A 24,419-nucleotide genomic window follows, 5' to 3' on the forward strand; every position below is an offset into this window, starting at 1 on the left:
GAGGAGGGAGGACATGTGGACTCTGGAAAGGGCGAAAGCGGAGGAAGAGAGAGCTGAACGGGAGGAGCGAGAATGGGAAGTGGTCCTGAAATTGGATAACAGGGAGATGATCCACCAGTCATGGGAAACATTGGAATCCGAGGGGTGGGAATTAACCGGCTCTTCGGGACAGTGGCCTGTTTTAACCCCCCCTGTGGGCTTTGGAGGCCCTGAGGCGCCCAGCGCCTCGCCCTGCCCCAGTTCTGAGGCCGAATCTGATGACCTCTTCCTAGAGCTGGAAAGACAATGTGAAGAAGAGGATGGGCATGAGGGAGTGGAGATGAGTGTAGACCCTGAGCCTCTTGATCCATATTCTCTTCCCAATGTAGAGGAAGAGGAACAGGAGAGAGAATCAAATTCAGACTTGGAAAGTTTTGAAGAGGCCTTTCCTTTAACTGAAACCTCTGCAGAGTCGCCTGTTGTTGTCTTTAAAGACTTTGACTCAAAGCGCGCGCAGGACTGCGAAAAAGAACACTGCTTCATCGATGACGATGAGGTTGTCCAATGTGAAGATGAAGGTGAGAAAGAGGGGAGGAGTCTCCCCACAGACTCAGCTTTTGCTTACCCACAAGAGCCAGACTTCCAACCGGACAGGACCGCCACTAGCGAGGCAGACTGTGGAAAGGAAATACCAACTGAGGCTGAGTCAGACCTCCACAGTGGAGCATCATCGCAATCTGATGTTCCATCTCCTCCGATTCCTATGAATCCATTTGAATCTGAGGAGACAGAACAAGGAACAGAGTTAGATCTGTTTGGTCAATCGAGTTTGGACAGCAGTGAGGGAGCTCTCGGGGATCATCATCATGAAAATCCAGAAGGGTCTAGACCTGATGTTGACAGTCAAATTTCCAACCAGGATGCCTTGGTCCCCTTTCAGGATGCTGATGGGATGCTTTTTGAGGAAGAGATGCTAAATTTGGTGCCCATGGATGTGTCAGGACAAGATGTGGACTTGGAAACAACAACTAATGTGAAAGCAAGTACCCCAAGATCAGCCTCTACCAGTCCTCCATCCCCTCAGCTAACAGACTTGTCCTCTAGTTTTCCTCAGTCCCTCTTTGAATCAGACTCTTTGCCACCTCCTGAGCCCACACACTCAACCCCCACGCCCTCTTCATCTCAGTGCCCTATTAAACCCGACTCCTGTGGGGCTGCCTCTGACACAAAAGAGTCAGAAGGCTTTGTGATATCTGATAGTTTTGTTTATCTGGCAGTGTCGGCGCCTGCCCAGTTTTTAAATGAGTCCCCCTCATCCCCACTCAAAAACTCAAACTCCCCAAGCCCGTTACCCGAATCCCCCTGTTGCTCAGGCCAAGAAGATGACGAGGAGTGCCCGGTCCTGTCCCCCGACAGCTTTGTTTACATGGCAGCACCTGAGCGGCCCCAGCCCGGCCCTTCGGATGTCAGCTCGGCCTGTGAGGACGTCCAAGATCTGGACTCGTATTCGGAGGGGACGCAGTCAGGGATGGACGGGGTGGACTTTGTCCTGGACTCCGTTACGGGAGAGGACAGCGACTGGGAGTCTGACGGATCTGCTCTGGACTTCCCTGCGTTTATGTCCAACGACCCCATTTGGGATCATCTGGAGCCAGGCCTGCTACAAGGTCTCTTTAGTCCAACCGAGACCAGTCTGGCGGAAGATGGGTCCCTGAGGGGATCCCCGGTTTGTTCCTCAAGAACCACCTCCGCGTCAAGTGAGGACTCTGCATCCGACAGCGGATCAGTGCAAGAATGTTCCGACACTGAAGCACAGGAAGAGGTATGCCCATCATTTAAATTTCAGATTTTTCAAAGCAGTCACGCAGACGTCGTCGTTCGCCGGCAGCGTTTGTGAGCGGGACAACTTTAAACGATTGCAACTCGATCCTCTGCACTTGTGCACGGGCGGCAGTCCTCAAGTTATGTGTGCGTGTTTGTGGTGGGCATTTGGGTGGGAGGTCAGTACTAATCTACGTTTGGTGGGGAGGGCACAAGTTATTTCCGTAGGTGAAGCTAAAAGCAGTAGCGGCCCGCTCGTTCGGTTCATGTCGGGTTCGTAACGTTTTGTCTCGTCGTGCTCGAGTACACAATGCCTTGGATGCCGGGCGTCTCCCCGGTGTGCGTTTGTTGTGTCTGGATCCGGGGTTTTTTTTCATCATGAAGTCGGTGACCTCCATTGTGTTCTTTTTTCTTTGCACATGACGTAAGACTTTTTGGTTTTGCAAAGCGGAGAAGTCGATGAACCAGTTCTGATCCTGCGGTCAGCGCTAAAAGTATTGTCCAATCTCTGCTCGCCAAAGGCTAACCATGTGACCGCTTCGATGCAACGCCAGGCGCAGGCAGGACTCGATGCCGCAGCAGAATGATAACTACTGACTTGAAATGCATTTTTCATCTGACACCATCTGATTTTCACTTGATTTGTCGTCCTCGTTGCATCGGTCGCCAAGTCTGCTTGTCGTCTCTGACCTCGTCTCTGTGCTTTGTGAGGACGACGATGTTCTGCAATTTATTTATTTATTTTTTCCGATTTCTAGGTTTGTTTTTCAAAGTAGGCGACTTGCTATTTGTTGATTTATGTATTTTTTGTTTTGTTTTTTTGTCAGCGGTGACATTGACGCCTGCCGTGTCCCGAAGTCCTTTTCGGGCCTCTTGTCAACTGACACCCTCTCAAACTCTCTCATCCACGCTTGGATGCTTTTGTTTATGAGATAAGGAGGTGAGAGCTAAAAACTGCGTGCGTGCGCGTGCATGCGCTCCCGTTCGCTTTTGATACCAAGATAAGAGCGAGCGGCATGCAGCCTGGCGCACCAACAGAAAAGCGTTTGGATCTGGGGGGGGTCGCTCATTTAAAGGGCCAGCGCGCTTTTGTCAGACAAGACGGACAAATGGACGTCGCTTTCGCATGCTGTTTGATGGCTCGCCTCAAATGCGCAGTTTGACTCCTCAAGATTTGAAGCGTCCAAACTGAAAATGATTTAACTTTTTTGCAAAAACTCCACACAAACGTGGCGGCAAGAGTTCAAAAGCGCATCCCGTTGTTTTATCGTCGTTTTGAGCGCTGGCGTCACGTTTTCCTCGCTGGGTGACGGCAGGAAGTAAGGATGGGGGGGGGGCGCTCAAAGGCAGGAAGTGAGCGAGGGTGACCGACCCGCGGGCAGGAAGTCGGCCTGAAAGGAAAACAGTCGGCGAAGCTGATAGCAGACACGTTGTGGACGCCAAAAAAGAAAGTGAAATAAATATAAGTTTGTGGAAGCCGAGTTTGAAATCCCTTCGCCGAGCTGAAACCGCAAAGTTTGTCCGCAGGCGGAAATCAGGAGGAGGCGGCGGTGGTTACGGAAAGGGAGGATGAGGAAGAAAAGATGGAGGTTCGTGCGTGGCTTGTGAACGCGCGCGCGCTGGCGGCGGGGCGGAAGAATGACAAGTATGTCGGACGTTTTCCACAACGCCGCTTGTGTTTGGACCGCGGCCAGCGTGGGGAGAAGTCAACGACAAAAGTACGCCGCACATACGCAGGGTGGGACGGGTGCAGTTTGTTAGTGTTCCTACGCCGGCAGTTCCACGCCCGACACGGCAACACGACGCGGCTGCTGCTTTCTCGCACACGTCTCACTATTATTTGTACACTTTATTTGAAATTACAGAAAAGATCCAAACTGTTTATTTGATACCTCACAGGTCCAAAAATATTTAAAAAAAAAAAAAAGAAATAATAAAATGCTACAGAGAGAGAAATTAAATTGCATTAGAATCTGATTTAAATATTCATTGGATGCAGTTTTAGCTCTTTAAAATCTGCTAAATTCTGCATTTATTTTTTTTGCAAAAAAAACAAACATGACTACCTAATGTAAATATTTAAAAAAAAAAATGCTGTCATTCAAATTGAATTTGCGCAGCCGCGCACATTTTCAGTTTAAGTAAATCTTCACGAGGCAAAATATTTCTTTCAGCCGGAAATGATATGAGAGGAACTGGAAGGACACACACACATTTGGACTTCGTGTTTCCCACCTAAGGAAACCAACAGGTCACAGATGTGCAATTATTTGCATATTTAATCGTATTTGTGGAACTCGACTAGTCATGTTTTTGCTTTGAAGTCAGTCAGAAACCTGCAAAGTGTTTCTTTTGTTAATTTTTGTGCATTTTTTTTGGGGGGGGGGGGATTGGTTAAGTCATGAGAAGCTTGTTTATTTTCCTCGTGTCGTCTTTGTGTTTTCGGTTGATTTTATCAAACTTCAACAAATCAGATTAGCAAACTGGCTGGCTGTGATTTATTTTTTTTTTTTCCCCTGCTGACTGTTTAAAAACAAGTGTCAACATGAGTCTGCAATGTGTTAAACATCCAACTGGCAATTATTCAATTCATAAACAGATTTTTTTTTTTTTTTATTCTTAGTGAATTCCTTTAATTCATCGGACTCCAACATCAAACTAGATTTTATTCCGTCTCTGTCTGTTGTCGTCTTTAGAGTTGACTCCTCCCTCGCCCTCTCCCACCATGTCTGTCTGTCTGTCTTCGGTCCGTCTGTCGTCTCAGACGTGGCCTCTATTTGCGGCGACGTGATAGGGTTGCATGTGCGACCGTTTTTCAACGTGGCAGTTGTTGTTTCTTTCTCTCACTGAAGCCGAGCGAGCCAAACGCCAGTCGCCGCTTTTAGGAATGGCGACTTGCTCCGCTTGAAGTTATGAATGACTTGACGGCAAAGCGCGACTCAACTCTTGGTGTGTCCCGCTCGTCAGGCTCTGGAACGAAAGCAGGTGGACGGCGTTCAGGCCAAGCTGCAGCACGTCAACGCCGTAGGCCAGGGTCTGATCCAAAGTTCCGGCAAGAACACGGACACGCGGGCGCTGGAGCACGACCTGGACGAAACCAACCAGAGATGGAACTCGCTCAACAAGAGGGTAAGTTGCAAAATAGGCAACAAGCTTTCTGGAAACCGACGCGTGTCCGTGTGCTCTGCAGGTGGCGGAGAGGATCGCCCAACTGCAGGAGGCCCTGTTGCATTGTGGGAAATTCCAAGACGCCCTGGAGCCGCTGCTCAGCTGGCTGAGTGACACCGAGGAGCTGGTGGCCAATCAGAAGCCGCCGTCGGCAGAGTACCGCGTGGTTAAAGCCCAGATCCAAGAACAGAAGGTGGATCACTTTTTAAAAAAAAAAAAAAATGAATTGAACTCATTTTCTTCCATTGACGGCTAAAGAAGTCAAAGATTTTTTTTTTTACTTGTCTGGTAGTAAATGACTTAATTTATACTCCATACAAGTTAACACCGTGTTGGTGTTACTCTGATAGCAAGATTAACAATTGCATTGGTTTAATTTTTCATGTAAATTCACCGTAGAAATTCTGCTTAAATCCATTCGGGGCATGTTTGCATGTTTCGTCCTTAACGTATTTATTTCTCGTCGCTTCAACTGGAACCATTTGACTGGCAAACGCGTGCAAAACGTTGTGTGACGCTCTCATTTGTTTATCAAACTTCCATTTCCCGTGTTTGTGTCCCGGAGAGCCATTCATCACGTTAGTTTACAACCTTCGAATCGTTTCCGTGTCCATGAACGCAACACAACGCTTGGTTTCCGATTTTAATCTGAAGAAGCTCTCGTTGCACTCTCCTGCCTTCGCCATCCAGCTGCTCCAGAGGCTGCTGGACGACCGGCGGCCGACGGTGGAGATGATCCGCGCCGAGGGCGAGCGCATCGCGTCCACCGCTGACGCTCAGGACCGAGAGAAGATTCAGAGTCAGCTGCAAAGTCTGGCGGAGAGGTGGAGCCACCTCCTGGACAAGGCCAGCTCCAGGTAGCGACTCGTTTTGGAGGAAGTTTCAGTTCAGAGGAGGTTTTTTTTTTTTTTTTTTTTGGGTTTGGTTTGTGGCGTGCATGGCTTGTTAGTGAGGTCATCACACAAAGATTAAACAATTTGGGACACGCAACATCTGTTCAGGCAGTCATGAACTTGAAACATTCCAAATGCTGCTAAACAAACGAAAGTCGTTTTAAATTGCTTCTTTTTTTTTGTCATTTCTATTTTCTATTTTCTTGACAGAGTAAAGTGTTTTTTCTGAAGACCTTCCAATATTACAAAAAGCACCACCTGTTTTTTTTTTTTTTTCAATATATTTTATTTTATTTTTTGGGGTGTTTTTATTTTTTTTTAATCAGTTCCACTTTGCAACATGAAATTTTGTCAGCACGTCTATGATGAATAGACGTACGAAAAGTCTCAAGAAGCCATGCCTGAAAAAAAAAAAAAACACAGGAAGTCAGCCATTTTACTTTGTAGCAGCCATTTCTGCAGATTTCCTGTCGTTCTTCAGGACTCCTCCCAAATGTTTTAATTCACTTTCCTCAAGCTTTGTGATTGACTAGGACAATATTAAAGGTGGCCTTTTTTATTTTTTATTTTTTTAAGTGTTTTATGTGCACTCGCTCGAACCGTTTGTCAAACATGTGGCGGAAACCCACTTTGGTGTGAGCTAAGCAATAAAAAGCCTCTCCCTTCCTCTTTCGGCATCAGGCAGAGGCAGCTGGAGGAGCTGCAGGTGTTGGCGCTTCACTTCCACGAGGCTCTGGAGCCGCTTGGCGAGTGGCTGAGTGCCACCGAGAGGCGCCTGAGCGCCGCAGAGCCCATGGGAACCCAGACGGCCAAGATCAGCCAGCAGATCGTCAAGCACAAGGTAGCGAAGCGCTCCCGAGAATGCGACAAAGTGGTTTTGGCGACATACAGATAAAAATAGCTTTCTTACTTATTGATTATCACTCTTAACAGTAACCAGTTGGTTTAAAAGGTGCGTCTTATTTCGGCCGTTAACACTTGATGCAGACAGAATAAGCAGTTTTTAAAATAAAAATTGCCAAATAGGGAACCTCCTTTTGGTTATAACGCCAAGCTGCTCGTAAAAAAAATTTAATAAATAAAAAAAAATAGAAATAATACAATATGACTCCCTGTTGGCAGTTAAATGTGGCTCTGGCTTGCCCAAAAAATTAAATTGTAATTGATATATATAGAAATATAAATGCAAAATAGATAGCTAGTTGGAAAAGCTAGTGAGCTACAAAAAGATACTTTTTAAATTTAGCGTGTGATCGGCGACAGCAATAATGATGAGGGATTAAAAGAAATTCAATCAAATCTAAAAACAAAATAAAAAAAAATTGGAAAATCAAGATGTTGCACGGTGGTAAGTATAACAACAGTAAGCGAGAATTGTAAAAAAAAAAAAAAGGAAGAGGAACATGACCCATAAAACTTGATATTCATCATTTTGCATTTTATATTTTGAAATTATACTTCATATATATTTGTTCATTCGTCATTATGATTTTCTGTTTTATGATTTTTTTTTTTTTTTTATTGACCAAGCATGCTCATTTTTTTAAGTTTGTCATCTTTTGTTCTCTTTTCCATGACCTTCCCCATTTCATCTAACACACACACACACACACACACACACACCTCCCAGGCCATCCAAGACGACGTGTGCGCCCGTGAGTCGGACGTGGCCCGCCTGCATTCCCTCAGCCAATCGCTGTCCCCGCTCAGCAGCGCGTCGGACCGCGTTTGGCTGGGCGACCGCGTGGAGGCGGTGCACACGGGCCACGGCCAACTTTCCGAGTGGTGCGCGCGGCGGGCGGCGCTACTGGAGCAGGCGCTGGCTAACGCCCGGCTCTTCGGCGAGGACGAGGTGGAGGTGCTCAACTGGTTGGCCGAGGTGGGCCAGCGACTGGCGCTGGTTTCCGTGCAGAGTTACCGGGCCGACGTGTTGGCCGAGCAGCACAAGCACACGCTGGTACGACCGCGGCGGACGGAAAGAAATTATTCTAGTTGGAATAATAACGTGGATTCTGTTCTGTTGTATTTAACTTGAATGTTACAAAAAAAAAAGTTCATCATGAGGAATTTTTTTTCTCATTACTCGAATATTCCGCGTGATTAAGTCATTGGAAATTAACAGGTGTGTCCCAAATATTCGACCACTGAATTTTTTTAGCGAGGTTAAGTTTTTTTTTTGTCCTTCCCAGTCTCTAAACGAGGAGATAGTAAGCCGGAAGAAGACAGTGGACCAGGCTATCAAAAACGGACAAGCGCTACTCAAGCAGACGACAGGTGCGTGTCTGGAGGTTTTCGCTGATCCAGTCCTTCAAAACTTTTGGATTATGACTTACTTGACCAAACTGGTCGTTTTTCTCCCCCAGGTGAGGAAGTCCTTCTGATCCAGGAGAAGCTGGACGGCATCAAGTCTCGCTACGCCGAGATGACGGCGGGCAGCAGCAAAGCGCTGCGCACGCTGGAGCAGGCGCTGCAGCTGGCCACGCGATTCGCCGCCGCCCACCACGACCTCAACCAATGGCTCGACGCCGTGGAAGCCGAGCTCAACGACGTGGAGCCCGACGCTTCGCCCGTGTACCAGGAGCGACAGAAGGTCCGTCGGTGGTTCTGAAGTAGGATCTGTTCAGAATTTATTTTTTGATTTATTTTTATTTGTTCATCTTATTTTGTAGGAGTTGAAAAAAGTGTCAGCTGAGAAGCGGCTGGTTTTGGACACCCTCAACGAGGTGGGCAGCGCCCTGCTGGATCTGGTCCCCTGGCGAGCCCGCGAGGGCCTGGACCGACTGGTCGCTGACGCCAACCAGCGCTACCGACAGGCGGACGACACCATCACGCAACGGGTGCAGCTCGTGCAGGCCGCCATCCAGAGGTCGCAGCAGGTACTGCGGTCTCACTGCGTTCCACTTCTTCCTCTTGTTTCTCATTCTACTCACCTCACCACACACACAATCGTCCCGGCGTTCCTTTGTTTCAGTACGAGGAGGCGGTGGACGCGGAACTGGCCTGGCTTGGCGAGACGGAGCGCAAGCTGGCATCGCTGGGCCCGCTGAGCCTGGAGCCTGACGTGACGGTGGCCCAGCTGCAGGTCCAAAAGGCCTTCAACATCGACATAATCCGCCACAAGGACGCCGTGGACCAGCTGCTCGGCACCCGGGACGACATCCTGGACACGTGCAGCGATGCCCAGAAGGATGCGCTCGTGGTGAGGGAACGAGAAACCGCTCCATCAACAGTGATTCCGATCCAAAGGATCTCTAATTTTTACAGTCTTCACTTTCAGGTGAAGACCGACTCCTTGAGCGCTCGCTACGACGCCGTCAACCAGAGCCACGGCGAGCGCTTCGCAGCGCTGGAGCAGGCTCAGGTTCTGGTGGCCCGCTTCTGGGAGACCCACGAGGAACTGGAGCCGTGGCTGGGCGAGACGGAGACCCTCATCGGGCAGCTGCCGCCGCCCGCCATCGACACGGACGCCCTGCGCCTGCAGCAGGACCAAATGAGGGTGAAAAAAAGAACTCGAGAAAAATTGCAATCCTCATGGAAAATATTATCGATGAACTCCTTCGACATTTCGGCCCCAGCTGCTGCGAGAGTCCATCGCGGAGCACAAGCCGCACATCGACAAGCTCCTGAAGATCGGACCCCCTCTGGCCGAGCTGAGCGCCACCGAGGGCCCGCGGGTGACGCGATGTTACGCCGAAGCCGAGCGCCGCTACTTGGCTATCAAGGAAGAGGTGAAAGGTCGCGCGGCGCTGCTGGACGAGGCCGTTTCGCAGTCCGCTCAGGTGGGACGTGTGACTACTCAACAGCACGAGTGTGTTTGTGGTGACGATGAAGATGAAATATTTTGCCTCACCTCATAAGTTGCTGCCAGAGGTGGGTTCGAAAATTTGACAACTCGGGGTGTGTAGACTTTTTCAATCCACTTTAATCCCACCTCTGGTTGCCGCTGTCCGTTCCCCCCCACTGTGAAGGCATGTGTTGATTTAACTGGTTCTGTTGTTTCTCCACCCTCCATCCATCCTCCGTCCGTCCGTCCGTCCTAACCCTCCTCGTGTCCTAACCCTCCTCGTCTGTCCTTTAACCGTACCGTCTCAACACGTCCGCCACGCCGTCACGCCTCTTGGGTTGTGTGTTGTCGCCACATGTCACCACCACCTCCACCACTTTTTCTCCATGGTCACTGCTCACCGTTTTCACGCAGCTGGTGGAGGTAAGACGGACTGCTTCCTTCTCGCACGCCTTCTCTTGCACAAAAGTTGTTTTTTTTATTTTCCTCGATAAGATGACTCCGGTATTCTTTTGTGCGTGTGAAATATTCACCACAGCGATGGGCTTCATGCTTTCTATTTTTAGAAAAAAATCAAATCAAGCTTTTTCTGTGCTTCTTCAACAAAAGTTTAAAAAAAGAAAAATACGTGAGGCTTGCAGCTAAACTATCATTTTTCAGAATAATAATTGGCTCAAAATATTCGACCCAATTCAAGTGTATATTCCACAAACATCGCCCAGCAACCTCGTTGCTCTCACCTCCACCCTTGCAGTTCCACGACAAGATGGACCCCCTTCTGGAGACGCTGGAGGCGGCCGTTCAGCGCCTGCGTCAGCCGCCTCCGGTGGCAGCCGAGGTGGAGAAGATCCGCGAGCAACTGGCTGAGCACCGGGCGCAGGGCCTGGAGCTGGACAAACTGCTGCCCAGCTTCTCCGCCCTCTGCGCCCGTGGGGAGGAACTCATCGGCCGGGCGGCCCACGACGACCCGGCTGCCCAGGGTGAGTGAGGAATCATGGGAGAGTGCAAACCAGGAAGTAGCAAACAGAACGGCTCATAAAAAATCAACACCACACTTTTCCCGTGCCCCCTCCCCCCGCCAGCCGTCCATTCCCGGCTGCTCCGCCTCCGCTCGCTGTGGGACGAGATTCGCCAGCGCGCCGAGGAGCGCGAGAGCAAACTCAACGACGTGCTGGACCTGGCTGGCAAGTTTTGGGCTGACGTGGCGGCGCTGCTGAGCACCTTGCGCGACTCGCAGGACATCGTCAAGGAGCTGGAGGACCCCGGCGTGGACCCCTCGCTCATCAAGCAGCAGATCGAGGCCGCCGAGGTACGACAATTTGGAGCAGGCACTTCAACTAGCATTGACTTTAGAAAGTTTTGGACTATTCTCTTATATCCAAAGAAAGAAAGTCATCAATTTCGTGGTTCTCAAAACATTAATTGAATCAACGACTGTTTGCCCAATCCAGGCCATCAAGGCGGAAACAGACGGCCTGAGGGAGGAACTGGAGTTTGTCAGGACGCTCGGGGCCGACCTCATCTTTGCCTGCGGCGAAACCGAAAAACCCGAGGTCAAGAAGACCATCGACGAGGTGAATTGCAAATAATTTGTTTGCGAGAAAATTCAAAAAGGGCTTGCGTGCAGACTTGGCCTTTGTGGTTATGCCGCCGTATGCATATTTGTTTTTCTTTGTCACTCCTCAGATGAATAATGCCTGGGAGGGTCTGAACCGGACGTGGCGAGAAAGGATGGAGAGGCTGGACGAGGCCATGAGCGCCTCCGTGCAGTACCAGGATGCGCTGCAGGTGACTGAAATCGAGAAATGTTTATCCTCAAGTGAGATTTTGACGCCAACAGCGATGATGGTCGTGATTATTTGGGGTATTTTGCAGTCCATGTTCGACTACTTGGACAATGCGGTCATCAAACTGTGCGAAATGTCGACGGTCGGCACGGACCTGGGAACCGTTAAACACCAGATTGAAGAGCTCAAGGTTGACATCTGAAATTTTTTTAATACATTAATTAGTCTTTTCTTTTATTTAAACATTTCATTAAAAAAAATGTCATACTGCTGTTTCTGTGGAGCAGCAATACAAAGTGGACGTGTACCAGCAGCAGATCGACATGGAGAAGCTGTGCCACCAGGGGGAGCTGTTGCTGAAGAAAGTTTCAGACCAGACGGACCGAGACATGATCCAGGAGCCGCTGACCGAGCTGCGCCACTTGTGGGAGAATTTGGGGGACAAGATCACCCAGAGACAGGTTTGTGGACCACTCATCATCATCATGATGATGATGGTCCTCCAACGTTTTTTTTCCCCACGACAGCATAAACTGGAGGCGGCCCTGCTGGCCTTGGGTCAGTTCCAGCACGCCCTGTCTGAACTTCAGGCCTGGCTGAGCCACACGTACACCACCCTGGACACCCAGCGACCAATCAGCTCAGACCCCAAGGCCATCGAAATCGAACTGGCCAAACATCACGTATGTTTTTCTCACATTTGCCTTCCAAGTAGCACTGGGAAATTATTTGTGATTCATCCGATCCTTCTTGCAACGATTGTTCAAAGCATCTTTAATTCACTGACACCCACGTCACTCACCTGTCCAGGCCCCGCCTTTTTAAAACCGTACACCTTCAGACAGTGCATGCATAGATTGCGAGGATGGTGATCCCTAAAACCTAGAATCCACTGTTCCAGGTTTTGCGCAACGATGTGCTGTCCCACCACGCCACAGTGGAGGCGGTCAACGCGGCGGCCGCCGAGCTCCTTGAGTCGTCTCCCGGGGACGAGGCCGGCCACCTCCGAGAACAACTGGATCAGCTCAACCACAGCTGGCAGAACCTCCTGCTCAAGACGCAGGAGCGGCAGAAGTTGCTTGAAGCCGCCTTGCACCAGGTCAAATGTTCATTCCTTTTTCTTCATGAAGACAGCAGCTCCGGAGGGAAAAATCAAACTCAAAAACTGCTGTTTTGACATTTTATTTACGTTTGCTTGTAGGCGGAGGGCTTCCACGGCGAGCTGGAGGAGTTCCTCCAGTGGATGAGACGCACGGAGAGCCATCTGTCTGCAGCCAAGCCCACCGGAGGTCTCCCTGAGACGGCTAGGGAGCAGCTGGAGCAACACATGGTGACTTGGCAACATGTCACACCCTTACAACTTTAGTCTTAAAACCTGATCCAGGGACCCCTTTATTTGGAATAGATTTTTAGGAATGAAAAGTTGCCTATAGATGCCAGAAAATAAGCAAAGCAAATAAAACTGGGATCATAAAACACCAACGCCATCCATCTAGCATGTGCACGATCACGGATCAATGTTACATTATCCCGGCCTTAAACCATCCCGTGTCCACAGGAGCTCCAAGGACAGCTGACTCAGAGGGCTGACCAGTACCACCGACTCCTGGATGCCGGAGAGTCCATGCTTCTGGCTCGCGGTGGAGAGGAAGCGGGCCCGGGGACCACGCAGACCCAGCAGAACCTGGCCATGCTGCAGAACAAGTGGGCCGGCCTCAACACCAAGACGGACGACCGCCGGGTAAGATTGTTTGTTGTTTGACGACGCCGTCGGTCCGTTCACGCGTCTGACGGTTACCCGTCAACCGCACAGGCCAAGCTGGAAGAGGCGCTCTCACTGGCGAACAGTTTCCAGACTTCCTTGCAGGACACCATCAACTGGCTGACGCAGGCCGAGCAGACCCTCAACATGGCCCAGCCGCCCAGCCTCCTCCTGGATACGGTCCTCTTCCAGATCGACGAGCACAAGGTAGCTCGCGGAGCACCACAAACGGCGTATGTCCTTTCTCGTGAACGGGGTTTCTGTTTCTTTGTGTTCAGGTTTTCGTCAACGAGGTGAACACGCACCGCGAGCAGGTCCTTGCCCTGGAGAAGTCCGGGTCGCAGCTGCGCTTCGCTAGCCTGAAGCAGGACGTAGTCATCATCAAGAACCTCCTGCTGAGCGTTCAGGCCCGCTGGGACAAGCTGGTCCAGAGGTCTCTGGACCGCGGGCGGCACCTGGATGAGGCCCGCAAGCGAGCCAAGCAGGTACTGGAAAAAATGCTACTTTTTTTAAGATGACTTTTAATATGAAAAATCATGTTTTCTCAGTTCCACGAAGCCTGGAGGAAGCTGACTGACTGGCTGGAGGAGGCCGAGAACCGTCTGGACTCGGAGCTTGAGATCCCCAACGAACCGGATAAGATCAAAGTGCAGCTGACCAAACATAAGGTACGGAAAAACTGCTTGCGCTGAAGTCCCCACATCGGACATTCCGCCCTACGTTCCATCTGGTTTGGTCTTGCAGGAGTTCCAAAAGGCGATGGGCTCCAAGCAGCCCGTCTACGACACCACGGTGAGGTCGGGCCGGGCCATGCGTGACAAAGCCCAACTGCCGGCTGACACCCAGAAACTGGACCACCTGGTGGGCGAAGTCCGCGACAAGTGGGATACCGTCTGTGGGAAGAGCGTAGAGAGGTGAAGAAAGGAAATGGTTTTCAAATTTTTCGATTTATGGCCCTCGCGGAAACGTAGTGCCTCATCAGTTCTTTCTCTCAAACGGATTTCATGACTTGACATTTGTCTTCCACTAGGCAACACAAGCTCGAGGAGGCTCTGCTGTTCTCGGGTCAGTTTGCCGAGGCCCTCCAGGCTCTGGTAGACTGGCTGTACCGCGTGGAGCCTCAGCTGGCCGAAGATCTGCCCGTGCATGGAGACCTGGATCTGGTTTCCAACCTCATGGACTCCCATAAGGTGCCAACTTTAGTCCCTTACGTTCCGACACCCATGATGAGCCTCAATAACGGCACTTTCCGTCCGAAACGTGTTCCAGGCTTTCCAGAAGGAGATGGGCAAGCGAACGGGAAGCGTCCAGGCCTTGAAGCGCTCGGCCCGAGACCTCATGGAGACGGGTCGCGACGACACGGCGTGGGTCAAAGTTCAGCTGCAGGAGCTGAGCAACCGCTGGGAGACGGTGTGCGCTTTGTCCGTCACAAAGCAGACGCGACTACAGCAGGCACTCAAACAGGTACGGGGGAAAAAATGTTTCTTCAGTCACAAAATGTCAACATTGGCGATAAAATTAAATGACTGGTCTTGCTGATACCTTACGCTCGTAGGCGGAGGAATTCCGGACGGCGGTGCAAATGTTACTGGAGTGGCTCTCCGAGGCCGAGCAAAGCCTTCGCTTCCGCGGCGTTCTTCCGGAGGAGGCGGAGACCCTCCAGGCGCTGTTGCACACTCACCGCCAATTCATGGGCACCGTAGAGGAGAAGAGGGCCGAGGTCAACCGGGCAGCCTGCATGGGCGAGGCCATCCTCACCTTGTGCCACCCCGACTCCATCACCACCATCAAGCACTGGATCACGATCATCCGTGCGCGCTTTGAGGAGGTGAGCCAGCGAGGGTCTTTGTGTGAACTTTGTCAAGGTTTGTCCACGGCAGACTCGTGCCGTCCGGTCTCAGACCAAATGGATATGACGTGTGGGGTACCCCAGGGGTCAACCCTGGGACACCAATTGTTCAATCTGTACATGCACACTCGCGTGTTTGTGGGCATAGGTGCTGACGTGGGCCAAGCAGCACGAACAGCGTCTGGAGGCAGCGTTGACCGAGGTTCTGAACAACGCCAACCTACTGGAGGAGCTGCTGTCGTGGCTCCAGTGGGCCGAGACCACTCTGGTGCAGAGAGACATCGAGCCCCTCCCGCAGGACATCCCTCAAGTCAAAGGACTCATCGCAGAGCACCAGGTGAGCTCCCTCTAGTGGTACACAAAAAAATGACTTAATGGCTCACGAATCAATCTTTATGTTCTGTCTGCGTCAGACGTTTATGGAGGAGATGACAAGGAAGCAGCCGGACGTGGACAAAGTGAGCAAAAGTTACAAAAGGAAACCCGCCGAACCTCCCAGCAGCCTGGCGGAGAGGAGAGGAAGCCGTGAGTCGCTCGCACATGTTGATTTTTACCAAGCAGGCACCGATACCACTATTTCAGAGCACCTACTGAAGCAGTATCGGTGTTATAGTATCGGAGCAGATCTATTTCTGAATATTAGTCGATCATTTCTTGACATTATGGGTTCTCTCTAGGACGACATCAGCCGCAACAGCAGCAGCAACATCCTCATCCTCATCCTCATCCTCATCCGGCCTCGATGCAAGTTCAAGGGACCAACCCGAGACTCAACCAGCTGTGTGCCCGCTGGCAGCAAGTTTGGCTTCTGGCACTGGACCGCCAGCGAAAACTCAACGACGCTTTGGACAGGCTGGAGGAGGTACGGCAGCATAATCGTGGCCTCACATTATTACATCAGCTGGAAGAAAAGTTTTTCTCTGAAACGTAAAAGTTGTTGTGCATTTGCATTGTCTTTACTGACGTTTTTCTTTTGCATGTGCTTGTTCTCAGCTCAAAGAGTTTGCCAACTTTGACTTTGACGTGTGGCGTAAGAAATACATGCGCTGGATGAATCACAAGAAGTCGCGCGTCATGGACTTCTTCCGCCGCATCGACAAGGATCAGGACGGGAAGATCACGCGTCAAGAGTTCGTCGACGGCATCTTGGCGTCGAGTGCGTTCGTCGCGCTCGCACGATTCGTGTCATTGAGCGTTCACGTCCAAAAATTTATTTTTTTCGCCACATTTCTCCTGTGCAGAGTTCCCCACCAGCAAGTTGGAGATGACGGCGGTGGCGGACATCTTCGACCGAGACGGCGACGGCTACATCGACTATTATGAGTTTGTGGCCGCCCTGCATCCCAATAAGGACGCCTACAGACCGACCACGGACGCCGATAAGATTGAGGACGAGGTGAGCGAGCGGGGACTTCATCGAGCATAAACGCCGCGCATCTAACACAACCGTCGACCCGTGTCGGATTTAAAAAGATTCGACACAAACGAACCACGTTGATGTCAAACTCATCCATTCAACAAGCTAGCATGCTCGCCTAAAAAAAAGGCTCGTGTGATGTCGTGCAGGTGACTCGGCAAGTGGCTCAGTGTAAATGTGCCAAGCGGTTCCAAGTGGAGCAAATTGGGGAGAACAAATACCGGGTAAGCTAAGCCTGCTTTATTTTTTTATTTATTTATTTATTTTTTTTACCCGCTTGTGAATAATGTGATATTTGTCTTTGTAGCAAGGAACCAGTTCACAAACTAACGTCACTGCATTCATCATGTGCGCGTCTCATTTCCATGCCCTCATCTTCTGGTCTCACATGAGAACATTTTTATGTGACTTGAAGTTTTCATCTCACGCTTTTATCTCTTGACGTCACCATGTGCTCTCACGTCATGCGAACATTATTAAAGGCACACGCTCTAACCTCATATTTGTTTTCCATGACAGCAGAAACTTGGCAAATGTTCCCATCGACAATCACGTCATCTTTTTGTTAGTGACGAAATAAAAATGACGCTTCAAATGAGCTTCCGGAATCAGTTGTTGTATTTTTGAGGCCTCAAGATGGCACTGTTGGTTTAAAAAAATATGGCACGTCTGTGTGCTTTCAGCCCAATGTTGAACCGAGAGTGCCATCTACTGGCGTCCAAAAATACTACAACTGCTTCATGAAGCAGATTTGAAGCTACTTATTTTGAGCAATGAGCTCACTTGTTTGTCACATCATGTGTGTGTGTGTGTGTGTCACTCCCATTTCTAACCAACGTGAATCTCCAGTTGCATATTTGATATTGTACAGTGGCGCCCCGACTTACGAGTTTTTCAAGATAGGAATCCGTTAGCTTAATGCTAACACGCAATGCAAATCACCATAGAAGGGTTTACGAAATTAGCATGAACGTGGCAATCATTTTCAATGATGATTGCAGGTTTTGAGTTGCACGCATGGCAATGAACAAATTGTGCTCTTAAGTCAAGGCGTCACTGTACACGAAAAATGTGAAAGTGCCTCCACAGGCTTTTTTTGTTGTTGCTGTTTTATTATTGCTGATGTTTCTCAATCGATATATTTTTCTTCCTTTCTTTCTTTGTCCTTTGTGTTTCCTCGCGCCTCCTCTGCCGGATTTTTTGTAGTTCTTCCTCGGAAACCAGGTAACGTCACTTCGGATGCTGTCGACGGGCGTGCGAAATCCGCTTCCTCACAATCTGACAAAAGAATTTGCCCTTAGTTGTTGGGAGTTACCTCGGGCATGTTAACAAAATTGACAGATAAATAAAATGCAGAGATTAATTATGTAATTTGAGCAGCAACAAGATGGCAATTTTGTTGTTTCATTTTCAATTTTTACAAAGCAAACAAACCGATTGGAAGCGGGTTTCAGCGCCCTTTTGTTTTTGCTGATAATCCCTCCCGTGTTTTCTGTGCTTTGGACTGACGCTGGTGAAGGAATCAGGCTGCCGGGAGGAAGGTTGCTCTTCTTCTGTGGTGGGCTCACTACAGACTTCTGCTTGTTTAAAAAAAATAAAATAAAAAATCTGGCGTGTCTGGCCCGCTGCATATTCCATTTAAAGTAATAATTTGATAAAGGTTAATACATTTTAAATTGAAGAAAACAACATTTTATTAAGAGTGAAAAACAATTTTTAAAAAGTAAATGCATTGGAATTTTTTATTTATTTTTTTTTTGCATTGGACTATTACATGTCACATTCTTTGAATATACAAAACAATCCTAATTTGTCAGCTGATTATTTAATTTAAATTTAAAAATGCTCTCACTCCAACACGTTTTTTAAAAAAAAAATTATTTTTTTTGAAATCCTTGACCTCCAGCATATTGAAGGATATTTTTAGCATGTTTCATGAACACAAGCGGCCCTCCTTCTTCCTCCCATCGGACATCCCCGCCGATGATATAAAAGCTTCCATCCAATGGGAGATTGTGGCTGAAAATTGTCCTTCCCGTGCATGTTTGCCTGCATGGCTGCTTGGTTTGGTGTGAATCTAAATTTTTTTTAAAAATTTTTTCTTCTTGTCTTGACGCTTCCTCTTTTCCTCCGCGCAGTTTGGCGACTCGCAGCAACTCCGTCTGGTGCGTATCTTGCGCAGCACCGTCATGGTGCGGGTGGGCGGAGGCTGGATGGCTCTGGACGAGTTCCTGGTCAAGAACGATCCGTGTCGAGGTGAGTCACAAAAAAATAAATAGATAAATAAAATATATCTGCATGGTGTCCTCCTCTTGAGTATTTGATGACGATAGAATACTGCATGATGCATGCTCCTCCCTCTCTTCCTCCTTTTCTCCCTCCCTCCTTCTTTCCTTCCTTCCTTCCTTGCACTCCTCTTTCTTCCTCCAGTTCAACATCCCGGACTAAAGATCCTTCGCTCTGACTCGAGTAGCTCCATCTCATCCCGTCTAGGTTGGACTTCTTCTCTCGCTCTCCTCCATGGCTTTCCTTCTTCCTCCTCCGTCTTTGTTGTTTTTTTTTTTTTTGCTGTGACTAATGTCGCGATCGCTTCGATTCCGACGTTCTCGTTTGTCCTGCCGACTCCGACCGCGTGGGGTGTGTGTGTAGTTGTTTCACTTTGTCTCCTGTGTCTCTCAGTGGCAGTCACTCCAGGCTATTTCTGCTGCAGAGGTATCTACCCTTCCTCTCTCGCTCTCTCTCTCTCTATCTCTCTCTCTCATCCATCCATCTGGCTGTCTTGACACTCGCTGTCCATCTTAATCCACACAGCTGTGCATTGACTGTCTCGACAGGATGTGTGTGTGTGTGTGTGTGCGTGTCTTTTGGAGTTGCGGTCCAGTTGTGGTCATATGGATGTTGGTGCCGCTCGCTCAAATGGCCCCCCGGGTTTGCACACTTTGTAAACGTAAAAATCTTTTTTTTTTTTTTTTTTTTAATCTTTTTAATGTTTTGGTTGAGTGTTTAAGACCCGGGCAGGCTGCCTGTCGACGAACTCTCAGGTTCTCCATGCAGATTGAAGAAAGAAAATAAATTTTAAAAAATGTTATAAACTTTTGTACACGCACCCAAAAAAAAAAAAGGTCCCGTAAGATGCATACAAGCATTTTGCCACACAATTATCATGTCAAGTACTGATAAACGCTCCTCACCCATGCGTCATACGAAAACAATTTTTCAGGAATAAAAAGTTCAGATTTGGACAATAATGAATTTGATGACCTCATTATTTATTTCCATGTATAATTCACATCTTTAAAAAAGACATTTGCTGTCGGCTGAAAATGACATCACGGACTCATGTGACGTTGATTGGCCGAATACACGTGATGTCATTTTCAGCAGACGGCATGTGGCAAAATCGTTTAGAAAGGTGGCAATTTGAACCTGGAAAATAATAAAGTTTTCAAATTCATTAGAGACAAAATGTGAACTTTTTAATTGCTGAAAGGTGAGGAAAAACATTTTTTTGTTTCCCTTTCAATCCATGTATGACGTTATAATGCCAAATCAGATAAATGCTGCACTGCTGCTTCCCTCCTGCATCTTGACCTTCCCGTGCACTTGCCATTCATTTTCTTCTCACTGCTACTTTGAATATTATTAATCTGAACATTGCTGTGATGATGTTTGGCGCTTGTGACGGCTTTTTGTTGTTGTTGTTGTGTCGCTTGATGGGCGGCTGCTGCTGCACTTTGTTGAAGGCTGCTCGGTGACGACACAACTAGAAAACCTGCAGAGGCTCACGTTCAGCCTCTTGAAATGCAAAATTCAAATATTACTTTTGTGGATCGGCGGCTTTGTTTTGACACACCGGCTCATTAGATTGCGAGATTGCGCTTGTGAAGGATTTTTAAACTTATTATTATTATTTTTGTTTTTTTTTTACTAATTAGAATGACTTCACTATTTCTTTTCTTTTGGGGGGGGGGGGGCGTCTGCTTATCCTCTTGCCACCTGCTGCAGGCCTCATGACGTTTCAACTTTGTTGTTGTTCTTGCATTTTAGCGCGCGGGCGCACCAACCTGGAGCTCCGAGAGAAGTTCATCCTTCCCGAGGGGACGCCGCAGAGCGTGTGCGCCTTCCGCTCGCGGGGCCGCCGCTCCAAGCCCGGCTCCCGCAACGCCTCGCCCACCCGTTCCTCGTCGTCGGCCTCGCACAGCGGCGCCTCGGCGCCCTCCACGCCGGCCACGCCCACCGCGTCGGCCTCCTCCAGGGTAGGTGACGTCACAATTTGCCTCAAGCTCACACACATTCGGCACAAATTAGCATAAATGTGCGAAAAAATATTTTAAGGGGCATCAATTACTCTTGTTTGTTTAGTTATTCGCAGTGCTAAGCGAATAGCAGTCGAACGCCATTTACGTAAAGTCCTAAAATACAATTTGCAACAATTCTGGTTCGTTCATTGCATAATGTGTGTTGTTCGACGCTAACTTTTTTTGTCTTGTCTTTTGTCTCTCGTCGTCGTTAATCTTCCTTCACGCTTTTCTTTTTTATTTTCAATTTTCTAATCAATTGAACTTGATTTTTTTAAAAATCTCCTCTCACAAAATCAAACCCTGTCAAAATGGCGGCGTCGACATCTTTTGCTTTGCTCGCCGCTTGCGACACGACCGCTTCCTTTTCTTCCCTCGCAACTTCCTCGTCTTCTTTCCTTTCTTGCTTTCTATCTTTCCGTCTTACTCTTCCTGCCAACTGCTTCCTTCCTTCCTTCCTTCCTTCATTGCCTCTTCTCTCCCTTCGCTACTCCCTTGCTTCCTTCCTCCCCCTCAGTCGTCACACGCTCACTCTCGTGACTACGCCAAGCCGTGGTTGGCGCACAGTAAAAGTGCATCGGCGACCAAGTGTCAGTGCTGCCCTGATGACGAGGTAACGCCACAAAACCACGCAGACATAAAAACATGAACGCCCCCCCCCCATCCCTCCCGCCAACCCCCGCTTGCTACATGCGAACGCATTGTCCATGCCATTTCATTGATTAAACATTTTTCTTAAAATAAATTAATAATCATGTTTAAATGATGTGTTTTTTGTGCTCCATGTCAGCCATGTTGCGTCTCTAACATAACGCAGTAACATCCACTGGCCTCCAGGTGTCCTTGTAGAATATTTTCTCTTGACATCATACAGGAACGCGGCCCTCGAGGACAGGAGTTTGAGACCCCTGTATCAGTGACATTAAAAATTTGACTTCATTAGGCCAACTATTATTTCGTATTAAGAATTATTGCAAGTATATCGAGATAGTTTGGAAATGGGCGAAAGGACACGCGTCAAAACAAAACAAGCCAGAAGCAACCGGAGTGACAGTTTGTTGATTGGCCATCGGGTCACTACATTATGATTCTTTCGCAATTTATTTTTGAACAACATGCACACATGCTGCTCTGTTCCAGAGTTTAGTCGTGAACATGACAGCAAGCTGACACGTGTTGTCTCTTCCTGCAGGGGGCGTCGTCGGGCTCCAAGCTGAAGCGTCCAACCTTCCACTCCAGTCGAGGCTCACTGACGGGAGAAAACGGCGGATTGACGCACGCCGCCAAACGAAGCGGTGAGACCTCAGCACGTGTCCGGTTTCAAATTGCAAAGTTCACGACTTGCTGAACTGAACTGGGACTTGCTTGAAACGTGACGTTTAAGAATATGTAACTTTCCCGCCCCGCCCACCAGATCCGAGGCGAGCTGGATCCTCGGCCAGTGGTCCCACCGGTCGTGCGGGCAGCCGGGCAGGAAGCCGGGCCAGCAGTCGTCGAGGGAGCGACGCTTCCGATGCCTCTGAGCTGCAGGACGCTCGCTCCGTTTGCTCAGACACGTCCGACACGCCGCGGAGGCCCAGCGCCGGAGCCAAACCCTCCAAGATTCCCACCATCACCAAAAAGACCCCCAGTCCCAAAGCGCCCACGTCCAGCAAGAAATAAGATGAGGGACAAAAAAATGTCGTGTGGTCATCTCGCATCAAAGTCACCCCAAAAAAATCTGGGATAAAAATTGGGAGAGGCAAGGACCCATGTGGGATAACCTCGCCCGCCGTGGTTTGCAAAAATTTGAAAAACAGGCGCATTTTGCCATCTTCCTTCCATCCTTGCTGTGGCGCAAGTGAGTCACTGCTGCAAGAAAAAAGACAAGAAAAAAAATCACGTCAAGAAAACGTTCTCCTTCCAACATCCGCCGCCACCTCCATCTTTCCTGACAAACGCGACGTGCTGCTACACGCACACACACACACACAAAATCCTGATAGAATTCAGGAATAAAAAAAACAACTTTGCCTTGCAGGCCTGCAAATATGCAACATGTGACACCACATGTGGAATGCTCAGGGGAAGGCAGAGGGCACCACCCAGATGGACGGGGAACCTCAACACCGCCGGGACAGGGGCTGCTGCCGTGGTTTGGCCTTAAAAAAAAAAAAAGAAAGAAAAATCCCAAAAATGGTCGCGGCACGCCACAAGGAGTACTTCCTGGCTTCCATCCAATGGATGGCGCTAGTGAATCATTTCCCTTTGTCATGTACCGAACGAATTTAACAAGGCGGGACGACACCTGTATGCCTTGCTGCAAATGTAAATCTCAATTTTGACGTTCACTTCTCCCAACTCGTTGGACCGAAACGACAACATCCTGGACTGCATCTGATTCGGGACGATGCGCAATTTTAACAACCGAAACTTCAAACACCAGGACATTCAAAAAATAAAAAAAAAACACTCTGCCATGTTTTTCCCCGCAACCCAACGCGGATCTGGCGGGGGATGAAGTCACTGTGGCAATTGTCTGCCGTAACTGAGCCGGCCAGGACAATAACTCCTCCTCCTGCCATGTAAAACTGACCTGTAACACAACTTTTGGCCACTTGGGTGTGCTAGTGAGTCAATGCGGAAGTGGGAACTTAGCCTCCATGATTTCATGCCTGTAAAAGACGTATTTGCCTTTTTCCCCTCCGTGTTCTCGAGCACACGAGACAGAATCGGTGGGAAATGGAGTCAACGCGGCAATTTTCCGCGGCAGCAGAGGCGCGACGACGCTTGTGTGTAAGCCTATTCTGCCATGCCGGGACAGGGGTGTCAAATTTTGACACCTGACACTCGATCTCCCTTTTTCCCGCCTGTTACGGAAGATTTTCATGTTACTTCTTTCTGTTAATTTATAATCCAATGTTTAGCTTGAAATCTAATATTTAATTATGAAGTCGGCAGAAGATGACATGCATTTGTCGAGTGACCAATTATGTGTGGACTCCATGTTGTTAAGAGAGCAACAGAGCCCCCCCCCCAGACGTTTATAAGAAAATGACATCTTATGGATTTGTATTTATTTATTGTCCCCCTCTCACAATATGCTGTGTTACTGTGTGAACACGAGTAGGAACAAAGGGGGGCAAATGTGTAAAATGAAGCTAAAGAAAAACCAACTAAAATTATAAACATTTTTTTGTTGTTTTTTTTGTATTAAAATGATGCTTGCAGTAAAAAAAAAAAAAAAGTCTTGTTTGCATTTTGTCGACAGCTTTTGGGGCAGCTCCGAAAGTGAAAAGTAAGTGCATGGACAAGCATTTACATTTTGTCTTCATTGAACCTAACATTAACATTTTTTTGTAATGCAGGAGGAAGCCGGCGTAGTTTGACAACAGCCAGGCAAAAGAGCCCAGATTCCAACTGTGACCCTGCGGACGACGAGGCACACATGCAAAGCTCTCGTCCGCCATGATGCCCCAGGCCGGACATTTCTGAGTAATTCTCACGTTGAGATAAGGACACGCCCGGCTGGCTCTGCGGTAGCATAGCAAACTTGTGTGAATATTTGCTCCATCTGCGACACACACACGGAGATCCCAACTGCGTTTAGGCCTCGCGTGGTCATTCCCGCCACAAGCACGTTGTCGCACACAAACACACGAAACGGCAAAGCTTGACTCAC

At 48.8% G+C, this 24,419-nt stretch overlaps 1 protein-coding gene across 1 annotated transcript in view; it reads left to right on the forward strand.

Moving 5' to 3' along the window:
* The window catches only part of macf1a (microtubule actin crosslinking factor 1a), a 98,739-nt gene that overhangs the window by 73,743 nt on the left and 577 nt on the right, over nucleotides 1–24,419 (forward strand). Inside the window, 43 exon segments of the mRNA XM_088318247.1 lie at nucleotides 4,768–4,929; nucleotides 4,991–5,161; nucleotides 5,659–5,825; nucleotides 6,543–6,702; nucleotides 7,492–7,818; nucleotides 8,051–8,135; nucleotides 8,225–8,451; nucleotides 8,531–8,737; nucleotides 8,833–9,060; nucleotides 9,139–9,357; nucleotides 9,437–9,640; nucleotides 10,400–10,625; nucleotides 10,728–10,954; nucleotides 11,097–11,219; nucleotides 11,332–11,433; nucleotides 11,521–11,622; nucleotides 11,720–11,893; nucleotides 11,960–12,115; nucleotides 12,334–12,531; nucleotides 12,634–12,762; nucleotides 12,991–13,173; nucleotides 13,246–13,401; nucleotides 13,473–13,679; nucleotides 13,743–13,862; nucleotides 13,939–14,108; nucleotides 14,225–14,384; nucleotides 14,464–14,658; nucleotides 14,750–15,022; nucleotides 15,192–15,380; nucleotides 15,457–15,568; nucleotides 15,721–15,905; nucleotides 16,037–16,199; nucleotides 16,285–16,439; nucleotides 16,610–16,684; nucleotides 17,667–17,684; nucleotides 18,599–18,716; nucleotides 18,891–18,953; nucleotides 19,140–19,172; nucleotides 20,508–20,716; nucleotides 21,276–21,371; nucleotides 21,951–22,053; nucleotides 22,173–24,035; nucleotides 24,106–24,276. Of these exon segments, the coding sequence (XP_088174373.1) occupies nucleotides 4,768–4,929; nucleotides 4,991–5,161; nucleotides 5,659–5,825; nucleotides 6,543–6,702; nucleotides 7,492–7,818; nucleotides 8,051–8,135; nucleotides 8,225–8,451; nucleotides 8,531–8,737; nucleotides 8,833–9,060; nucleotides 9,139–9,357; nucleotides 9,437–9,640; nucleotides 10,400–10,625; nucleotides 10,728–10,954; nucleotides 11,097–11,219; nucleotides 11,332–11,433; nucleotides 11,521–11,622; nucleotides 11,720–11,893; nucleotides 11,960–12,115; nucleotides 12,334–12,531; nucleotides 12,634–12,762; nucleotides 12,991–13,173; nucleotides 13,246–13,401; nucleotides 13,473–13,679; nucleotides 13,743–13,862; nucleotides 13,939–14,108; nucleotides 14,225–14,384; nucleotides 14,464–14,658; nucleotides 14,750–15,022; nucleotides 15,192–15,380; nucleotides 15,457–15,568; nucleotides 15,721–15,905; nucleotides 16,037–16,199; nucleotides 16,285–16,439; nucleotides 16,610–16,684; nucleotides 17,667–17,684; nucleotides 18,599–18,716; nucleotides 18,891–18,953; nucleotides 19,140–19,172; nucleotides 20,508–20,716; nucleotides 21,276–21,371; nucleotides 21,951–22,053; nucleotides 22,173–22,420 (6,825 nt within the window). The 3' untranslated portion in view covers nucleotides 22,421–24,035; nucleotides 24,106–24,276.

The sequence above is a fragment of the Idiotropiscis lumnitzeri genome, chromosome 16, assembly GCF_059441095.1.
Source record: "Idiotropiscis lumnitzeri isolate Australia: NSW breed Sydney's pygmy pipehorse chromosome 16, RoL_Ilum_1.0, whole genome shotgun sequence".
NCBI lineage: Eukaryota > Metazoa > Chordata > Actinopteri > Syngnathiformes > Syngnathidae > Idiotropiscis > Idiotropiscis lumnitzeri.